General features: G+C 44.1%; 1 protein-coding gene and 1 long non-coding RNA gene across 2 annotated transcripts; one reads left to right on the forward strand and one right to left on the reverse strand.

Annotated features, from left to right (window-relative positions):
- Positions 1 to 197: 197 nt before the first annotated feature.
- On the reverse strand, positions 198 to 18,537 carry LOC121396927. The gene is made up of 4 exons (XR_005963268.1): positions 18,303 to 18,537; positions 14,526 to 14,703; positions 13,745 to 13,891; positions 198 to 814 (listed from the first exon to the last, which is right to left on the reverse strand). It is a non-coding gene; the product is annotated as an uncharacterized LOC121396927 (long non-coding RNA).
- On the forward strand, positions 14,620 to 15,172 carry LOC108698875 (serine/threonine-protein kinase N2). The gene is made up of 2 exons (XM_018230722.2): positions 14,620 to 14,708; positions 14,833 to 15,172. Exons 1-2 carry the CDS (start codon positions 14,661 to 14,663, stop codon positions 15,121 to 15,123), a joined length of 339 nt encoding a protein of 112 aa, XP_018086211.2. The 5' UTR covers positions 14,620 to 14,660; the 3' UTR covers positions 15,124 to 15,172.
- Positions 18,538 to 18,679: the final 142 nt, after the last annotated feature.

The raw sequence follows: 18,679 nt of genomic DNA on the forward strand, positions 1-18,679 counted from the left end.
AATGCCTATGACTCAATATAGTTGTTTAAAAAGTATAAATTTTAATTCATCACTATTAAAAAATTTTTCAAATCATGTGTACAAAGTTGATGTTAATTCATTTAACCTTTTTTTTTTTATTTTTAAAAATACAATATATAGAATATTACAGTTCATGAAACAATTACGTATAAATTGGTATATAAAGATTAATTAATGAGAAAAAGTTATTGCTTCAAGCTTGCATCAGACAGTCCATGGATTCCTATTTAAGGAAAAAGAAATTGATGTGGGAAAGAAATGTCGGAGGAATAAATCACTGAAGGCACCCGCTCTAAATTGTTTGAAAAATGTCTCTGAAAGAATTCCGCGTGCTGGAAATAATTAGAGTCATTTGTTACTTTTAGAAAACACAGTATCCTGTGTAGAAAAGAATGCTGAAAGCATGTAACAATGTAGGCCGCCTTCACTTCTTCTGCAGCCGTGTCGGTTTACCCACAGCTTGTGAAGCAGTAAATCGATGGCTGATTGACTCACTGTGCGCCGGCTGTAATAAGAATGCCTGCAAGTAAGCCGCCCCAAGTATACGTTACCCTCAGTTCAAGGTCTGCCTTAATGTCTTTTTGTCCAGACTCGGATATCTCAGACGAGGGAATGTACATGTGTCTCCAGATTTTTTACGGCTTGTTCAAGTAACATCCAGACTTATCGCAACCTTTGCTTAAGAGCGGTTAAGAGCGGGTGATTCCTCCATCATGACACGCCAACGCGCGTTTCACCAAACAGGCTTCGTCAGGGCGTAATGATGTCATTACCTGGCAACTTATTTAAATGCCTGAGAGTGAAATACGTCAGAATATTAAGCCAATGAACTTGCTATTTGTACATACAACTTTTTTAACGTTTTTTTACACACAGATTACTTATTTAATATAACCCATTAATTATGTTATGAAGTGTCATAGGTCATCTCCACATTTGAATTAATCAATTATAACTTAAATTTTTAATTTATGTTCATCACCATATTTAACTATGGCATGTTATGGGAACAGAGCAACTTTGCTTGCATAGGCTGTGAGAAAAACGAAAACAGGACCAAAAAACGAATCATTAACAATCAAATGGTAATACATAAACTTTTTCACAAGAATACTCCAAATTTAATGTCTTCATTCAGGCCATTAGGCCATTTTGTATTAAGCTCATAAATCCATTGTAACTCTTTTCTGAGCAAAATTTTATCTATATCACCACCACGAATGCCCAGTGTGACCTGCTCAAGGCCCACTACTTTTAGATTTTTTACATTACCACTATGTACAGAATTGAAGTGGCGGGCGACTGTGCTTTTTGTTGATTTCCTTCTTATGTCGCCCACATGCTCCAATATCCTTGTTCCTAATGTCCTCTTGGTTTTCCCAACGTATCTTATGGGACATTTGCATTCAATTAAGTATATTACTCCTTTGGTTTGACAATTAATAAAATCATGTATCTTGTACTTCTTTCCATTATTTATATGATTAATTTGAGTACATTTTTTTATAAACGTGCAGCATTTGCAATGGCCACATTTATACATGCCACGTTGTCGTTCGGGTAGCCAAGTAGTGACCTGCTCAGCTCTGGAGCCAATATAATGACTTCTAGTAAGTTTGTCTTTTAAGGAAGGGGCTCTCCTTGCTGTCATCCTCGGATAGTTTCCTATCCAAGTTTGAACATCTGGATCTGCCGAAAGGAGGTCCCAGTTATTTTTCAAGATATTTTGTATATCTCCCCATTGATTATTATATTCAGTGATGAATCTTATTACAGTGTTATCATCTTTTTTCTTTGATTTGTACAGCAACTCTGAGCGTGCTGTTCCTTTTGCTCTCATGAGCCCTGTATTTATGGATTTTTTGTCATAACCTCGATTGTCAAGTCTTTCTGTTAGTTCCAGAGCTTGAAAATTAAAATCGTCATCATAGGTACAATTTCTGCGAATACGCAGAAATTGTCCAATCGGTATGCCTCTGATTAGGGACTCTGGATGGTGGCTTTCAGCCCTTAGGAGGGTATTAGTAGCTGTAGTTTTTCTATATGTTTTTGTGCACAAAATGCCATCTTTCTTGAAAATTGATAAATCCAAAAAAGCTATTTCTTGTTCATGAAAACTTAAAGTGAGTTTGATATTTTTGTCATTGATATTTAACTCATCTACAAATCTATGGAGTTGGGGTAACCCACCCTCCCATAGTAGTAGTATATCATCCACATATCTCACCCAGAGAGCCACGTGTTCGCCGGCCCATGTCTCCATTACTGTATGGACCTCTAGGTCCTCCCAGCGGCCTAAGTGCAGGCAGGCATATGTCGGGGCGCACGTGGCTCCCATTGCTGTTCCCCTAATCTGTCGGTAGAACCTATCATCAAACACAAAGACGTTGTTATTGAGTATGAAATCCAAACATCTTAAAATAAAATCAGAATGTTTTTGATATTTATGTCCTCTGCTGTACAAATAATCACAGCATGCTTTTAAACCTATATTGTGCGGGATTGATGAATAAAGGCTTTCAACGTCTAAAGTTACAAGCAAAGTAGTTTCAGAGATGGGAAGTTGATCAATTTTTCTAATTACATCTGTTGTGTCCAATACAAATGAGGATAGAGTTGGAAGAAAAATCCTCAAACTTTCATCGACATATTTACTTAATGGCTCAGTGATACTTCCCATCCCTGAAACTATTGGACGTCCTGGTGGATTGTCTAAACTTTTATGTATCTTAGGGATCACATAAAAAGTAGGGGTGGTGGGATCACTTACATACAGAAAATCAAACTCCTTCTTCGAGATAATCCCTTCTTGTCTAGCTGTTAAAAGTAGCTGTTCAAGCCTATTTTGAATAGTGATTTTTGGATCAGCTGGTAGGATCTGATATTGTTGTCTGTCACTTAATTGTCTCTTTACTTCTTGTTTATATTTACTTTCCTCCATTAAAACAACATTACCTCCCTTATCTGCCACCTTTATTATTAAATCTTTTTTCCTACCCAATTCGGCTAATGCTATTCGCTCACCTCTTGTTAGATTGTCTGAAGTAAGGAGATTTTGTGAGTACTCACCGTTAAATCTCTTTCTCTTCGGTCGCTTGGGGGACACAGGAGACAGTGGGTATAGCTAATGCCACTAGGAGGCAGGACACAACAGAATAAGAAATGTGACTCCTCCTCCGCTGGCTATACCCTCAGCAGTAGGCGGAGCCGGAATCAGTTTGTACCAAAGTAGTACTAAGTAGAGAAACAATAACCAACAACTAGTAACAGGAACATATTGACAACAGGGAGTAATATGTCTGACGGACAGAGAAGGCCTCCATCCGGGGAGGGAAGTCCTGTGTCCCCCAAGCGACCGAAGAGAAAGAGATTTAACGGTGAGTACTCACAAAATCTCCTTTTCTCCTTGTCGGCTTGGGGGACACAGGAGACAGTGGGGACGTACCAAAGCTGTCCCCTATCCTCAGGGCGGGAAGGATAGGCCCTAAGAGGAAGTAACCACTGCGGCTTGGAGAACTCTCCTGCCGAAACGTGCATCAGATGCCGCAAAAGTGTCAAAGTGGTAAAATTTTGTGAAGGAGTGGATGGAAGACCACGTGGCCGCTTTGCATAGCTGATCAGCTGATGCCTGGTTTCTGAAAGCCCAAGACGTGCTCATCCCCCTGGTGGAGTGAGCCTTGACCTTGACGGGAGGAACTCGACCCCGTGCCGTGTAAGCACGCTGAATGGCTTGCTTGATCCATCTGGAGACAGAAGATTTGGCCGCAGGTAGACCTTTACGAGGACCTGAGGGAAGGACAAACAGTGCATCTGATTGGCGGAAGTCCTGAACTCTGTGTAGGTAGAATTTGAGGGCTCTGACAGGGTCCAGGGTGTGTAGAGCCGCCTCCTTGGGATTGGAGGGCGACGGGCAAAAGGTTGGAATGGTGATCTCTTGATTTAAGTGAAAATCTGACACCACCTTCGGGAGGAAGGAGGGAACCGTGCGGAGTACCGCTCTGTCATGGTGAAAAATGAGGAAAGGTGACTTGCAGGACAAGGCGGTGAGTTCTGAAACACGCCTGGCGGAGGCTATCGCCAGGAGAAAAACGGTCTTCCAGGTTAGCCACTGAAGAGGAATAGAGGCCATCGGCTCGAATGGTGGCGTTTGTAATGCCTGCAGCACCAGCGTCAGGTCCCATGGGGGAGCCGGAGGTCGAACTGGGGGAGCAATGTGCGCCACCCCCTGTAGAAAAGTCTTGACGTCAGGAAGGAATGCGAGTCTTCTTTGAAAAAGGACAGAGAGGGCCGAAATCTGGGACTTCAGGGAGCCGAGGGAGAGGCCCAAGGCAAGGCCCTCTTGAAGGAACTCCAGCAGATCCGGGACGGAGAAAACCTCGAAGGACTTCTTGTGACTATGGCACCAGGCTCGGTAGGTGGACCAAACTCTGTGGTAGGTTCTAGCAGATACTGGTTTTCGTGCAGCCCGCATGGTGCGGATGACTGCATCGGAGAAGCCTTTCTTTTTCAGGATTTTGGTCTCAAAAGCCACGCAGTCAAACTGAGATAAGCTGGATTTGGATGCCGGATTGGCCCTTGCAGGAGTAGGTCCGGCCGAAGGGGAAGGGTGCGGGGTTCCGCAATGGAGAGATTGAGGAGGTCCGAGTACCAGGTGCGTCGAGGCCACCTTGGGGCGATTAGGATCAGGGTCGTGTGCTCCCTCTGCAGCTTCCTGATCGTTCTGGGGATTAGAGGAAGTGGAGGGAAGGCGTAGGTTAGACCGAAGTTCCAAGGCGCTGTGAGGGCGTCCGCCTCCAGAGCCAGTGGGTCCCGGTAGCGGGCTAGGAAGGTTGGAACCTTTCGATTCTGCCGTGTTGCCATGAGATCGACCTCTGGAGTGCCCCAGTGATCGGTTATCTCGAGGAAGACGTCCTCGTTTAACGACCATTCCCCTGGATCCAGGGTTTGACGACTGAGGAAGTCCGCCTCCCAGTTTAGGAGGCCCGGAATGTAAATTGCTGACAGTTGGGCATGGTGATCCTCTGCCCATTGGAGAATGAGGCTGGCTTCGGTTTGGGCTCTTCAGCTTCTTGTGCCGCCCTGATGATTGATGTAGGCGACTGCCGTGGCGTTGTCTGACTGGACCTTTATCGCTTGGCCTGACAGGTCGTGTTGCCAATGGATGAGACCCAATCGAATGGCTCGGATCTCCAACAGGTTGATAGGTAGGACCTGTTCCTCCCGGGACCACCTGCCCTGTGCTGAGCGTCCGTCCAGCACTGCTCCCCATCCGAACAGACTTGCGTCCGTTGTCAGTAGGCGCCATAGGGGTTCTCCCAGATGTCTTCCTATGGACAAATGTTGGGGGCTTAACCACCAACGAAGAGACGCTTGGGTCTTGTGGGAGAGACGGATCTGTTGTAGGAGAGATTTCCGTTTCCATGCAGCTAGTATGTTCCACTGCAGCTCCCTGAGATGATGTTGAGCAAAGGGGACGGCTTCTATGGTCGATACCATGACCCCCAGGACTTTCATGCAATGTCTGGCTGAGTGAGTGGGTTTGACCAGCAGTGTGTTCGCCAGAGCCTGGAGTCTCACAATCTTGTCTGGTGGGAGGGAGACTCGGTTGGTCCTGGTGTTGAACTGCATGCCCAGGAAAATCATGGATTGACTGGGAACCAGGGATGACTTTTCCCGGTTGATGCACCATCCGAGCTGTTGAAGCTTGGAAATGGAGATCTGTAGGCAGTTTTGTGCAGCCGGGAAGGAAGGAGCTTTGATCAATAGATCGTCGAGGTAGGGAGTAATGGATACGCCCTCGTTCCGGATCAGAGCTGTGGCGGCCGCCATGATCTTCGTGAAGACTCGTGGGGCTGAGGTGAGGCCGAAGGGGAGAGCCGTGAATTGGTAGTGTAGGTTTTGGAAGGCAAATCGTAAGTATTTCCGATGGGGAGGGAAAATTGGAATGTGCAGGTAGGCATCCTTGATGTCGAGGGATGTCAGGAATTGGCCTTCGGTCATGGCAGCTATGATGGACCTGAGGGATTCCATCTTGAATCTTCGAGGTCGGATGAACCGGTTGAGGCCCTTGAGGTCTAGAATGGGTCGTACGGACCCGTCTTTCTTGGGGACGACGAACAGGTTTGAGTAATAACCTTTGAATCTTTCCCCTATGGGAACTGGTGAGATGACTTCTGTTTGAATGAGGTTCGAAATCACCAGACGAAAAGCTCTTTGCTTGTCTTGTTCCCGAGGGAGTCTTGACATAAAGAACCTCTGAGGGGGCCGTGAGGAAAATTCGAGATGGTAGCCTTGAGACACTACCTCGTGTATCCAAGAATCCTGAGTAGTGGAGATCCAGGTATCCGCAAAATGTTGAAGCCTTCCGCCTAGAGGTACCTGGTGAGACGGGGGAGAGACCCCGTCATGCAGAGGATGATTTGTCTGCAGGTCTGGAAGAGGGCTTGCGGCTCTGCCAGGAGGACCTGGGTTTACCCCCGAACCTCCCTCTATTGGAGGGAGTGTGACGTGGCGGAGATGACCTAATGCCTTTGCTTTGGGAGGGACGAAAGGACCTACTTCTGCGAAAAGAAGAGCGAGGCTTTGGTTGTGGAAGTAAGGTGCTCTTGCCTCCAGTCGCTTGACTGATGATCTTGTCAAGGTCGGGGCCGAAGAGAAGTTTTCCTTTGAATGGAAGCGAGGTAAGAGACTTCTTCGAAGAAAGGTCCGCTGTCCACAATTTTAACCAGAGGCATCTGCGTGCCGCAACAGACAAGGCGGAGGTTCTGCCAATGATTTGTGCTGCATCTAGAGAAGCTTCACAGATGTAGTCATTTGCCTTATTTGGGATGCCCATTGTGCTAGCTGGTGGCGTGGGGCTCCCGAAGAGATCCCTTGAAGTAGAGTGTCAGACCAGGACTGGATAGCTCTGCTAACCCAGGCAGTGGCTAGCACTGGCCGAAGGGAAGTACCTGATGCTGAAAATTGGGAACGCAGTAGACCTTCTAATTTCTTGTCCATATGATCTTTAAAAGAAGATGCGTCAGGAACTGGTAGGGCAGTATTTTTGGAGAGACGTGATACAGGAGCGTCCACTGATGGTGGAGAGGACCACTTGTCAGTCGAGTCTGATGGAAAGGGGTACAGCTTGAGGAATCTGCGGTTTGGCTGGAAACGCCTCTCAGGCTTGTCCCATTCCTGTTGGATAAGCTGTACAAGTTGGGAATGAGCTGGGAAGGTGGGCGATGATCTACTGTTTCTCTTGAAAAGGGCTTTGGCAGCCTTGGGGTTCTCCTCTGTCTCTTGAAGGTGGAGTGTTTCAATGACAGAGGCTATTAGGGAGTCAACTGCTTCAGAAGAGAATTTTGGAAAATCGTCCTCTGGTTGATCTGAGGTGTGAGAAAGCTCACCATCAGAAAGAGAGAAGTCCCCGTCAGGTTCTGGAGGAGGTGAGGAGAAACCTGGGGAGTTAGTGCCGCTTTCCTCGTCTGAGGGGGAAGGGGCTCTACGCTTTGGGACCCTTTGTGTAGGATTTTCCAAGCGGGAAAGGAGCTTGTCCAGGGAAAGGGCCAATTTAGGGATCCCCGTGGCAAGATGGGAGGCCCAATCTGGGATGGCCGGTGGCCCTGAGGCTGCGGCCTCTGACTGGTGTGGAGGTGAGGCCCTTTGAGAAGCCTGGTCCACTTGGGGGGGAGCAGGGCTTGGGGGATCAGAAAACTGTGCGGCAGGTTTACATTTTGAACAGAAAGGTTCCTTATGACCCCCTGGCAGCTTTTTGCGACATTTGGTGCAGGCCAGATATCTGACAGAGGCAGTGGATCCCCTGGTGAAAATGCCCTCACTGGCACCCTCAGACATATTGCCCCCTAAGTCAAGATAAATAATACTTGCTGTGTATGCCCCTGCTGTTGTATAGCCAGGGAGAGAGGGTGGCGCTGATGACAGGAACGCAGTGAGATATAGAGCCCACTGAAGCCTGTGTCCCCCGTGCAGCAGGGAGGTCTGAGAGAGAATGCGCACCGAGCGCTTGTCTCGCAGTGCGGGAGGCGAAGGCCGGAAGTGACGTCACGGCGCGCAAAGGCGCGAGAAAAAGTGCGCGAACTGAAGCAAGCACTGCCTCAATGCGCACCGTGCCTGCCCGCAGTAATGGCCCCTGTGAAAAGTGTCAGACACGCTCTGCCAAATGGAGGGGAGTGTGGCTGAGGGAGGAAGAGGGCTGATCAGGGGCTGTGTTTAGGAGCGCCCTGTGTAGCCAGTGCCCAATGTACTCTTAGTCACCATAGCCAGGTACAGCATAAGCCTGTGTGGGGGCTGGTGATGGCAGGTGGGACATGGGAAGGGTGGAGAGGGGAGGGGAAAAGTGTACTCACCTACCCCAGGGCACAGAACTCTTCCTTGTCACCTGGCCAGCCGACAATCCTTCTGCAGTAAGAAGAAGTCGAATAGGCTGGATGGTCAGAGCTGCAGTTAGCCTTAATGACACCAGGGACAGAATCCACGTTGGGAGAAGTCAGAATGACACACAGCTCAGTGCAGGTGACTCAGACTCTCCAGTGTAGAAGGTGTTGTAGAGAGATAGTCCTAACCTCCTTAGGACACAACAAAAACTGATTCCGGCTCCGCCTACTGCTGAGGGTATAGCCAGCGGAGGAGGAGTCACATTTCTTATTCTGTTGTGTCCTGCCTCCTAGTGGCATTAGCTATACCCACTGTCTCCTGTGTCCCCCAAGCCGACAAGGAGAAAATAGGGGTTACTGGAAGGGCCAGAATTTCTTTTTCAACTCTTTGTACAAATGCTCTAATGTTGGGTACTTGAGACAAATTTGGCATGTATGTGGACTTTTTCTTTAAAGAGGAAAAGCCCACTTCTTCATTACTATCTGCGTCTTCCCTTGGGTCAGATTCACTCAAAAGTGACTGCAATAAATCAACCCCTAAATTATCATTAGTGGTTAGGGTCGTTCGTTCCGGCATATTGTTATATAATTTCTTTAAGGTTAACCGGCGTGCAAATAGATGAAGATCTTTTACAACTTTGAACCTGTCAAGCTTATTAGTTGGACAGAAACTCAATCCTTTTTTCAATAATGAAATATGAGAATCGGATAATTCTAGGCTTGACAGGTTCACTATTTGCAGTTCATTTATTGAATCTTCTTCCTGTATCTGCTCTTGGACAGGTTACCCCATTTCGTCCTGTCTCTTAATTGTATTTGGCCATCTTTTTCTCTTTGCTCGCCTTGTCGGTCTTTTTCCCCGTTTTTTGAATACTTTTTTCTATACCTAGCCTCACTGACCTCTTGTTCACTATCACTCATGCTATTTTGAGACTCTTGTAAAGCATAAACTTGACCTTTTTTATAATCATCCGTATCTCTTATAAATTTTCTCTTTTTCTGAATTTTTATCTCTTGCTGAATTTTAATTAAATCTTTTTTAACATTCTCATTTAGTTCTGCAAATTGCTTGTCTTCCTTTTTTTCTTCTAAAGTTCGTTTTTCTAGTGCTACTTGTTTATTAATCTGTAAGATTTTTCTTGTGCTTTCATCAATCATTAGTTGCATTAGTTTCAAGGAACATTCTGACAGAATGTTGTTCCATTTGTCTATAAATTCCTGACCCCCACTTTTTTTCAAATTTTGACCTGGGGTTTTTTTTAAACGTAGCCCTCTTGGGACCATTTTAGATTTTACATAATTTTCCAAACTGGAAATCTCCCATCTTAGGCGTATCTGTTGAACAATAGACCACACATAAAGAGCAATGCTCTGTGTATGTAATAAGCTATGCATGTACTGTACATCTAAGCGGAAATAAATGCAATATGAACATTACTCTTATGAACCCTACTTACAGGGTACACTTCCCCTTTAAGAGCAGGGAACAGGTTGACATCACCCAGGGGCTGTGGCAGTTGGATCAGTCCGTTGGTTGCCATCGTGGCGAGTGGTAAGTGTATATTCTGTCTGGGAGATATTCTTTGATAATACTGCTTATTTTAATGAAAAAAAAGAGGGGAAATAGTTGGGTGACATCCCCAGACTAGCAGATGTTGATCCTCTCACTAACTTTAGTGAATTTAGAAAATTTTCCCTTAAATTGGGCTTTGGAGACGCCTTTAATCTAAGTGCTGTTTGGGAGACACAGATTTAGGATTTGGCAGCTATACAGGGCTGACAGCAAATTTACATGTTTTCTACAGTAACTCCATAAGAAGGTAGCATTTGGGGACCCCTGTGATAAAAATACTTGATTATGAAATACTTATTTTTATGCCCAGTATTGACAAGCTCCGTAAGAGTTTTGCACCTCAGCCCCTTGGGTATCTGCCCTGCTCTTATGTACTAGCCTTAACATGTTACCAAATTTAATGGAATAAATAGCAATGCTTCTTCTTTTTACACAATAATATTTCTTTATAAGTCTCATGGTTTAATAGCAGAGATGAGAGGTGACTTTACCCCAAGTGATTTGACAGTTGGTTTGGTCCGTTGGCTGGTTGGAGCTGTAAATGTGAGAGATTTTTTGACAAATAACCCTTATTTTAATAAAAAGGGGGGAAATAGTTGGGTGATGCACACCCAGACTAGCGGATGTTGTTCCTCTTACTGATTTTAGAGAATTTTCACCTAAAATGGGATTTGGATATGCCTTTAATCTTAGTGCAGAGATGAGAGGTGACATTACCCCTAGTGATTTTACAGTTGGTTTGGTCCGTTGGTTGGTTGGAGTGGTAAATGTGAGAGATTTTTTGACAAACAACCCTTATTTTAATAAAAGGGGGGGGATAGTTGGGTGATGCCCACCCAGTCTAGCAGATGTTGTTCCTCTTACTGATTTTAGAGAATTTTCCCCTAAATTGGGCTTTGGAGATGAATTTAATCTTAGTGCTGATTGAGGGACACAGACCCAGGATTTGGCAGTTATACAGGGGCTGACAGGAAATATAAACTTTTTCCCACTTGGAGCCCAGATAACATATGTGGACCCCAGTGCCGTATTAACAGTCTCCTTAGAGTTTTGCCCCTCTGCCCAGGTATCTAACCTGTTCTGATATACCAACCTTAACATGAATTTAATGGAATACATAGCAATGTTATTTCCTTTCATGTCTCATGTCCTTTCCCCTCAAATGTCCCGGCTGTGGGGGGGGCAACAGGGTACATGGTAGGGGCAGTATTAATTACAATAATATTTCATTGCTATTCCTTAAATGCTTCCTAGAGCAGGGGGTAGGCAAAGATAAACACTGGACAATCTGCACATGGCCAGTGATCTTATGTACTATGTATTCATTCTCTCTATACCAATGCTCATTTCTGTTTGGCTGCTGTGAGGTACTGTATTGTATAAACTGAGTGCCAGTACCCACTGGGAGTTACACAAAGCTCACATTTAGATCTCTGCTTTCCTTTATAGGAAATATTAAGTGTTAAATGCAACATCCTTGAAGCTAATTTGTCGATTTATTCTCTTCCCTATACAGATTGCTACAGTGGACGGATTGCTACTATTTTTAGCAAATTACCAGCGATATTGCATTGTTTTTTTCCTGGCATCTCCTTAGTTCAGATTTTAACATTCTTTTCTGAACATATATAAGGAGAGCCAGTATTTAAAGAGGGAGACCCTCTGGGGTACCCCGGCCTTGTGCCGGCCCCTCTATTTTAGCCAAAAGCCAGAACACCTCAGGCGTTTGGGTTTTTTTTTATTTTTTTTTTATTTATAACATCATCGGACAACTGAAGAGCTTCTTTTAAGAGGTATTCTTGCAAATCCAACTGATATGATTTCTTTTACAGGGGGAGGGCAATTATTTGTAAGGTCCCACATCTCTTTCACAGGCCTGTGCTTGTCTTCTTCAAAAAGTGAAACACACCTACCCAGGGTAGTTTTCTGCAGGTCAGACTGACAATCTAACTGGCAGAATTAAAACAGAAAGGGACATGGGAATTCAAAATAGTTTAAAAATTGACTAATTTCTTGATATTTTGTATGGTCACTCCCACACTTGTAGTGATAGCTGTTGTTTAGTTGCTAGGGCTTAATTACCCTAACAACCACACAGCAGTTTGGAGATTACATTGGGAGATGAATAGTATATAGTCTGAAAAGAAATAATGACCCCAGTAACAAGAACGCAACATGAAAATGATAGCACTGCTTTGTACCAAAATCTTGCCTTAAGTAACTGTCCATTTGGGTGGACAAATACTATTGTTAGAAACAAACTAGTGCCTAAATCCCCATTTTTGTGGGTTGTATGGCTCCATTAAAAAGAGAATATTTAAAAAGATTATTTTTTACTTACTGAAATGTGTCATTGTTTCCTGGTGTTGTTTTACTTATTTATTGTGGTAAAGTTTCTGAAATATTTATTGCACAGAAGCATTTTATCTCATTTGCACTTGATGAACATTATTTAACTTAATTGAAAGAGAAGATCCTCTTAATACTAATTTATCGCTTCAGTCGATAGAGAGGTCTGATTCAATCAGTGCAATTTATAAATAACAAAAAAAGAAAAAAACCCTCTTCTGACTAGTAATTCATTGGTTCACTTCTAAAAATCAAAATTCAAAATTCATCCACTTACTGGATACTTTAAATTAATTCTATAGATGCAGGATCTTAAAAATATAAATAGTGAGTATTTCAATTAATTAAAATTAATACTAGTTAAATTAAAGTGCTACTTCCGTGCTAATTAATTCGCTTGTTACGAAAGGCAGACTAAATCAATTCAATTCTGCCATTAATTCATTCCTTTACAGTTAATCCACTGCCTAAAGTGCACAAGTGTTATAGAAAATAAATTAATTTAAATACTTAAAGTGCAAGTGCATTAGTCCGACCAGGGACTTAATAAACTGTGAAAAATAATTAAATTATTGAACCAAATTAATTAGCGATAAATCGATTACCCAGCAACTCAACCCGATATAAAAGTAGGAAAATGATATAAAGGAAGGTGGAGTTGTCCCAAAACGTTCTACCTATTGAAATTACTATCCCTGGGACACCACAAAGCAAAGAAAGGCTGGAAAACCAGGACTGTGGTCTCAATATTTAACTCTTATTAAAGAGCTATTCAAACCTCACAAAACCACAAATCCTGGTCCCCTTGAGAATCCCAGTGCGGGATACAATAGACAGGGAAGAGAAAAGAGTAGGCTTTGAGTGCTGATTTCTACCAACCAACCGCCCTCTTTGATAATTCTAATAATAAGTTAAAAGGCTTGAAGCTAAAATTTCTATTAAAAAAGTCTTGTTTAAAGTCCTTATTAAAGGGCTATTAAAAGGCGAACTCTGCTTTTTAATAGCCCTTTAATAAGGACTTTGGTATATTTTTAATAAGGAATTGGTCAAGGGAGGCGGTTGGTTGGTGGAAATCAGCACTCAAACCCTACTTATTTCTCTTCCCTGTCTATTGTATCCCGCACTGGGATTCTCAAGGGGACCAGGATTTGTGGTTTTGTGAGGTTTGAATAGCTCTTTAATAAGACAGGGCCAGAGTTAAATATCGAGACCACAGTCCTGGTTTTCCAGCCTCTCTTTGCTTTGTGGTGTCCCAGGGATAGTAATTTCAATAGGTAGAACATTATTTAACATAATCCTTGGTCCTTAAGGCAACCTTTATTATTATTAGACATTTTATGTCTCTGCATTTGACTCACTGCCACTAGCAATAAGTGTGCAATAACTGATTCTAATATTTCTCAAAAATGTCTTTCCCTTTACAAACCTGTAAAGTTCTGTACATAAAACACATAAGGGGATCCGCCATTATCTCTGGAAACTGCCTTCTGCTTCTGTAATTCTAGCGTTTAGGCCGGATTGCCCACAAATCCACGGTTTAGTTAGTGGACAATTGCCCTCGTGTTCCACAGCCCTAAAGTGATGTAAAAACAATAGTTTTTTAATTAGAGGATTCCTATTATCGCTCATTCTTTCTTTGATATGTAAACATACCTTTGACAGGTTTAACAGCCACTTTTCCAATATTAAACCCACTAATCCAATATTATGCAAGTAGAAAAATGACTTTCTATCTGTTTTATAACTTCATTTGCTATGTATTATGGCACAGGGACACTAATCAGAACAGAGCTGGTTATGGGAAGCAGGCACATTGGGTACATGCAGGGAGAAGTGGATTCTATGGGAACATTAAGATGATCCCGTCATAATATGACTGAGGTGCATGACGGTATCTATTGCCCTGTCACAAGCCAGCCCTTATCATGACATTATAAGCACTACAATTCTAACTACCTCTTATTGACATAATTTGCCCCCTCTATAATGTGTGTACGGTATCACTCCTGGAGGAAGGAGTTCCATATCGCTCATTATACTTTTAAAATAGCAACTCTTATCATTCTAACCCCAAAGTAATTTGACGAGGGGCTCATACACTGGCATACATTGCCAATTTCAGTAGTCCGGTTTAAACCAATGGGGATAAGAAGTGTGATATGATCATAATATTAGCACTTTGCCTATATCAGCTACCCTTTCCCTACCTGCTCAGGTGTGTAGCTGTGCGGTTACAGAGAGGTGCTTGTCTTCTGCTTGTCATTTACCAGCACTTGTATTCTTTATCTCCACTAAAGCAGTGACTTATACCAACATTTCTTTTCTTGTACAGGAGTTTCAAGATGGGCGCCAAAGTGTGTGGCATCTCATGTCGGCACCGGCATACTGAGGTAAGGTAGATGGAAATATAAAGCTGTTATTTTTTTATCAGGTTTCATTGTACAATAGTCATTGTAGTTTGGGAGAATATCAAGTGCTTAATATTTTTTTCTAAATTTTTTCCATTCTCTATAGACTGTTGACATCAGTCAGTCTTTTGAATTTTTGGGGCCCTCGGTAAGTATGGGTAAGTATCTTTTGGATGCAAAGCAGGAGCTGCTAATAACCATCCAGAAAGAAATGCGGATAGCAGCAGGGGCAGAAAAGCTGTTCCGTGTCACCAAGGACAGGAAGACTAGAGCCCGGGTGAAGGAGCTGAGGAACAGCAGCAAGAAAAAGGTGAAAGACCTTTACACCTCTCTCCACAAGCTGAATGAGGAGATAGTGCAGTGGAGGGAAGAAGAGAATGCTCCAGGTGAGATATAACAGTCTCTGGCCTCTTTCCAATTGCCATAATGTGGAACCTGTGTGCCATAATAACATCACATCCTTATACCTCTCAAATTTGCTATATTTTCAGAAGCAGTACAGGAGACAACTGAGAATGCTGGAGACATCTGTGTAGCATTCCCAACTGAGGTCACTGAGCCTGAGGTTCAGGTTATTTTACAACCCGCCAGTGACTCCTCCCAAGTGAGTACATTATACTGATGCCATTCATTTCTTGGGCTGAACACAAGCATTGCCCTTTTCATCACTACATTCATTATGAGAAGAGGATACACTGGGTACATGCAAGGAGAAGTGGATTCTATGGGAATATTGATCCGAGATGACTGTAATTCTGTATTAGGATTCCTTGTGGTATGGGTGCAGGGGCACTGAGCAGAACAGTGCTAGAATTGTGATTAATGTGCCAGTAAGTGTTATAGGGTTACCACAGTAATACCACTAGTTAAGATGAAAAAATGTGCATTGAGTTTAAAGTTATTTCATTTGGCTTTTACAGGCTGCGTTCAGAAAAGGCACCGACAGACAGAACAATCAATTGTGTATTCAAGTAAGAATACTCCAATTACAACAGTGCCTTCTCCTCTATCCCTTATAATTCTACCACTATTACCTTCTGTTTATGCAACTACAGTTTCAGCAACAATGGCTCTCTTTCTATCCACCATAATATCCACATCAGCAGTGCCCCCCTTTATACTAACCAAAGGTACCTCCCCGCTTTCTACCAAAATATGGCATCATAACCAGGAAAACCCTTAAGCCACTCGGTAGATCCCGCATTCCTTTTCACTCCATCCCTCAGACTGTAGAAGCCGGGTCTGCAGGCTGCCTGGGGACCAATAGAATGAAGAGGAATGCAGTATTCACCTAGTAGCTTAACGGGGCTCCTGTGTATGCAGCCATATTGTTTTCTATTTCCCTTGACTGCATTTCCTCCAGCGGTGCCTTCTCTTTCTCCATAAATGTTTTTATACACAGGTGCACCTTTAAGCCACTCGGTAGATCCTGCATTCTTTTTGACTCCATCCCTCACACTGCAGAAGCCGGGTCTGTAGGCTGCCTGAGGGCCAATGGAATTAAGCAGAATGCAGTATTCACCTAGTAGCTTAACGGGGTACCTATGTATGCAGGCATATTGCTTTCCATTTCCCTAGTTTTTACTGCTTTTCCCCCCAACGGTGCTTTCTCTTCCCAAAATGTAGTTTTTTTTTTACACAGGCGCACCTTTAAGCCGCTCTGTGGATCCTGCATTCCTTTTCACTCCATCCCTCAGACTGTAGAAGCCGGGCCTGCAGGTTGCCTGGGATCAAATGGAATGGAGAGGAATGCAGCATTCACTTTGCAGCTTAAAGGTGCTTGTGTGTATGTAACCATATTCCCTTCTATTTACCTCACCCTGGTTCCCTTGAATTAATTTTGGTGCATTGATCCTGGGAGCAAATCCGATCGCCGTTAAGGGGTCAGGAAGGAATTTTTGCCTCTAGTAATGCCCAAAGCTTCACAAGAGGTTTTTTGCCTTCCTCAGGATCAAAAAGCACAGTTTATTCAATTTATCATTAATAAAACTGTGTCTTGCACAGATTTAACATCAAGTCACTGTGTGTGTGTGTGTGTCTTTTTTTCTGGATACTGGTCTCATTTGAGCGACGTGTGGGTTCCCTGTATGGGAAAAGGGGCAGGTGGTTGGTTTCCCTGTGTGGGTAAAGGGGCGGGCAGGTTCCCTGTGTGGGTACAGGGGCGGGCAAGTTCCCTATGTGGGTACAGGGGTGGGCTCCATGTGTGGGTAAAGGGTTGGGCGCGCTACCTGTTTGGGTAAAGGGTTGGGCGTGCTCCCTGTGTGGGTAAAGGGGCGGATGGGTTTCATGTGTGGGTAAAGGGGCGGGCAGACCCTGGGTGGGTAAATGGGTGGGCGTGCTCCCTGTGTGGGTAAAGGGGTGGACGGGTTTCATGTGTGGGTAAAGGGGGTGAGTCAAGGGATGGATGTTGGCTACCTGGGTGGGTAAAGGGGTGGGCAGGCAGGATCGCTGTAAGGGTAAATGGACGGGCAGGCTCCCTATGTGGGTAAAGGGGCTGGCAGCCTCCCTGTGTGGGTAAAAGTGTGGGCAGGCTCCCTGCGTGGGTAAAGGGGAAGGCGGGCTCCATGTGTGGGTAAAGGGGCGGGCTCCATGTGTGGGTAAAGGGGCGGGCTCCATGTGTGGGTAAAGGGGCGGGCTCCCTGTGTGATTAAAAGGGCGGTGTGGGCTCCCTGTGTGGGTAAAGGGGCGGGGGCTCCCTGTGTGAGTAAAGGGGCAGGCGGGCTACCAGTGTGGGTAAAGGGGTGGGGAATCCCTGTATGGGTAAAGGGGTGGGTGGGCTGCATGTGTGGGTAAAGGGGCAGGCTCCCTGTATGGGTAAAGGGGAGGACGGGACTGATTGCTACAAGTCTGTAGGATATAACAAGCCACAGGGCAAACTTTGGCAAGTGAATAAAATAAGCAAGAGTTGTATCTGATAAACTGAGTCTATTAATTAGAGGGAAATCAATGTTAGCAGAGCCACTGCAAAGGGACTGCATTACGCTGTATGGCCTCCCTCTGTCTCCTGCAGAAACTATTGGAAAACCTAATGAGCCCTCCAGCCATCAACGGATCTCCACTGTCCTGAACAAGTGATTTATCTCTATATATCAGCAATACATTGCACCTCATATCGAAGCTTTGGTAAAGAGAGGATTCAAATGGAGTTCTTTGCCTTCCTCTGGATCAACTAGCAGTTGGCATGTTATATATAGACTTAAAAGGTTGAACTTGATGTAGTGTGTCTTTTTTTGAATCTATGTTACATAAAACACATTTGCTATAGTAAGTACATATCTAGCATGTGACTTATGGTACCTATACTGCAATAACTAATGCAGCCATTGAGGGAAGCTTAAACTGCCTTTTCCATTCAGTACCATGGACAGCACTCTGTGGCTGCAGCTCCTATTGATTGACACACTGGTTGGTGGCACCAAGCTGTCACTGCAACGATCCAGTTCTATACACCTACAGATAAAATTTTTATGAAATTATTCCCATTAGATATCTTTCCATTTTGGGGAGATACAAACAACACCATCCACACTGTCCCCACAGCTACTCTGAACTACAGCCCCCAAAAGGCACACTTACCTTGTCACCATCTTTCTAATCAAAGAGACGTGAAATGCAAAGAAGTCACCCCCTTTGTCATTCTCCCGTTAGAGTGTTCTGTGCAGGGGGCTCATTGAAATCTTCTCCTCGGAACTTCGCAATCAAAGTCTAGCAGGGGGAGTTCCTACAACAAAAACAAAAGTGATGAGTGAGGTTATAGGTTTGGCGCAAATAAAATTTGGCCGAGTGAGATTAAAGGTTGAGGCGTAAGAACGAGAGCTGCATGACTACCTGCCTATAAACTCTTTTTGGTGTGCTACCATGATTAATGTGGATATGGTCTAGTGATAGCATGTCTTTGGTTTAAGGTAGGTGTGGTTTAAAGTGGATGCGGTTTAAAACAGGGAGTGGTCAAC

Source organism: Xenopus laevis, chromosome 8L, assembly GCF_017654675.1.
Source record: "Xenopus laevis strain J_2021 chromosome 8L, Xenopus_laevis_v10.1, whole genome shotgun sequence".
NCBI lineage: Eukaryota > Metazoa > Chordata > Amphibia > Anura > Pipidae > Xenopus > Xenopus laevis.

What these genes read in the sequence shown, in the direction of transcription:
- LOC108698875 (XM_018230722.2), top strand. Translation starts at nt 14,661, where the DNA reads ATGGGCGCCAAAGTGTGTGGCATCTCATGTCGGCACCGGCATACTGAG. An exon ending in GTCGGCACCGGCATACTGAG is followed by an intron (nt 14,709 to 14,832) that starts GTAAGGTAGATG and finishes CATTCTCTATAG; the next exon opens with ACTGTTGACATCAGTCAGTC.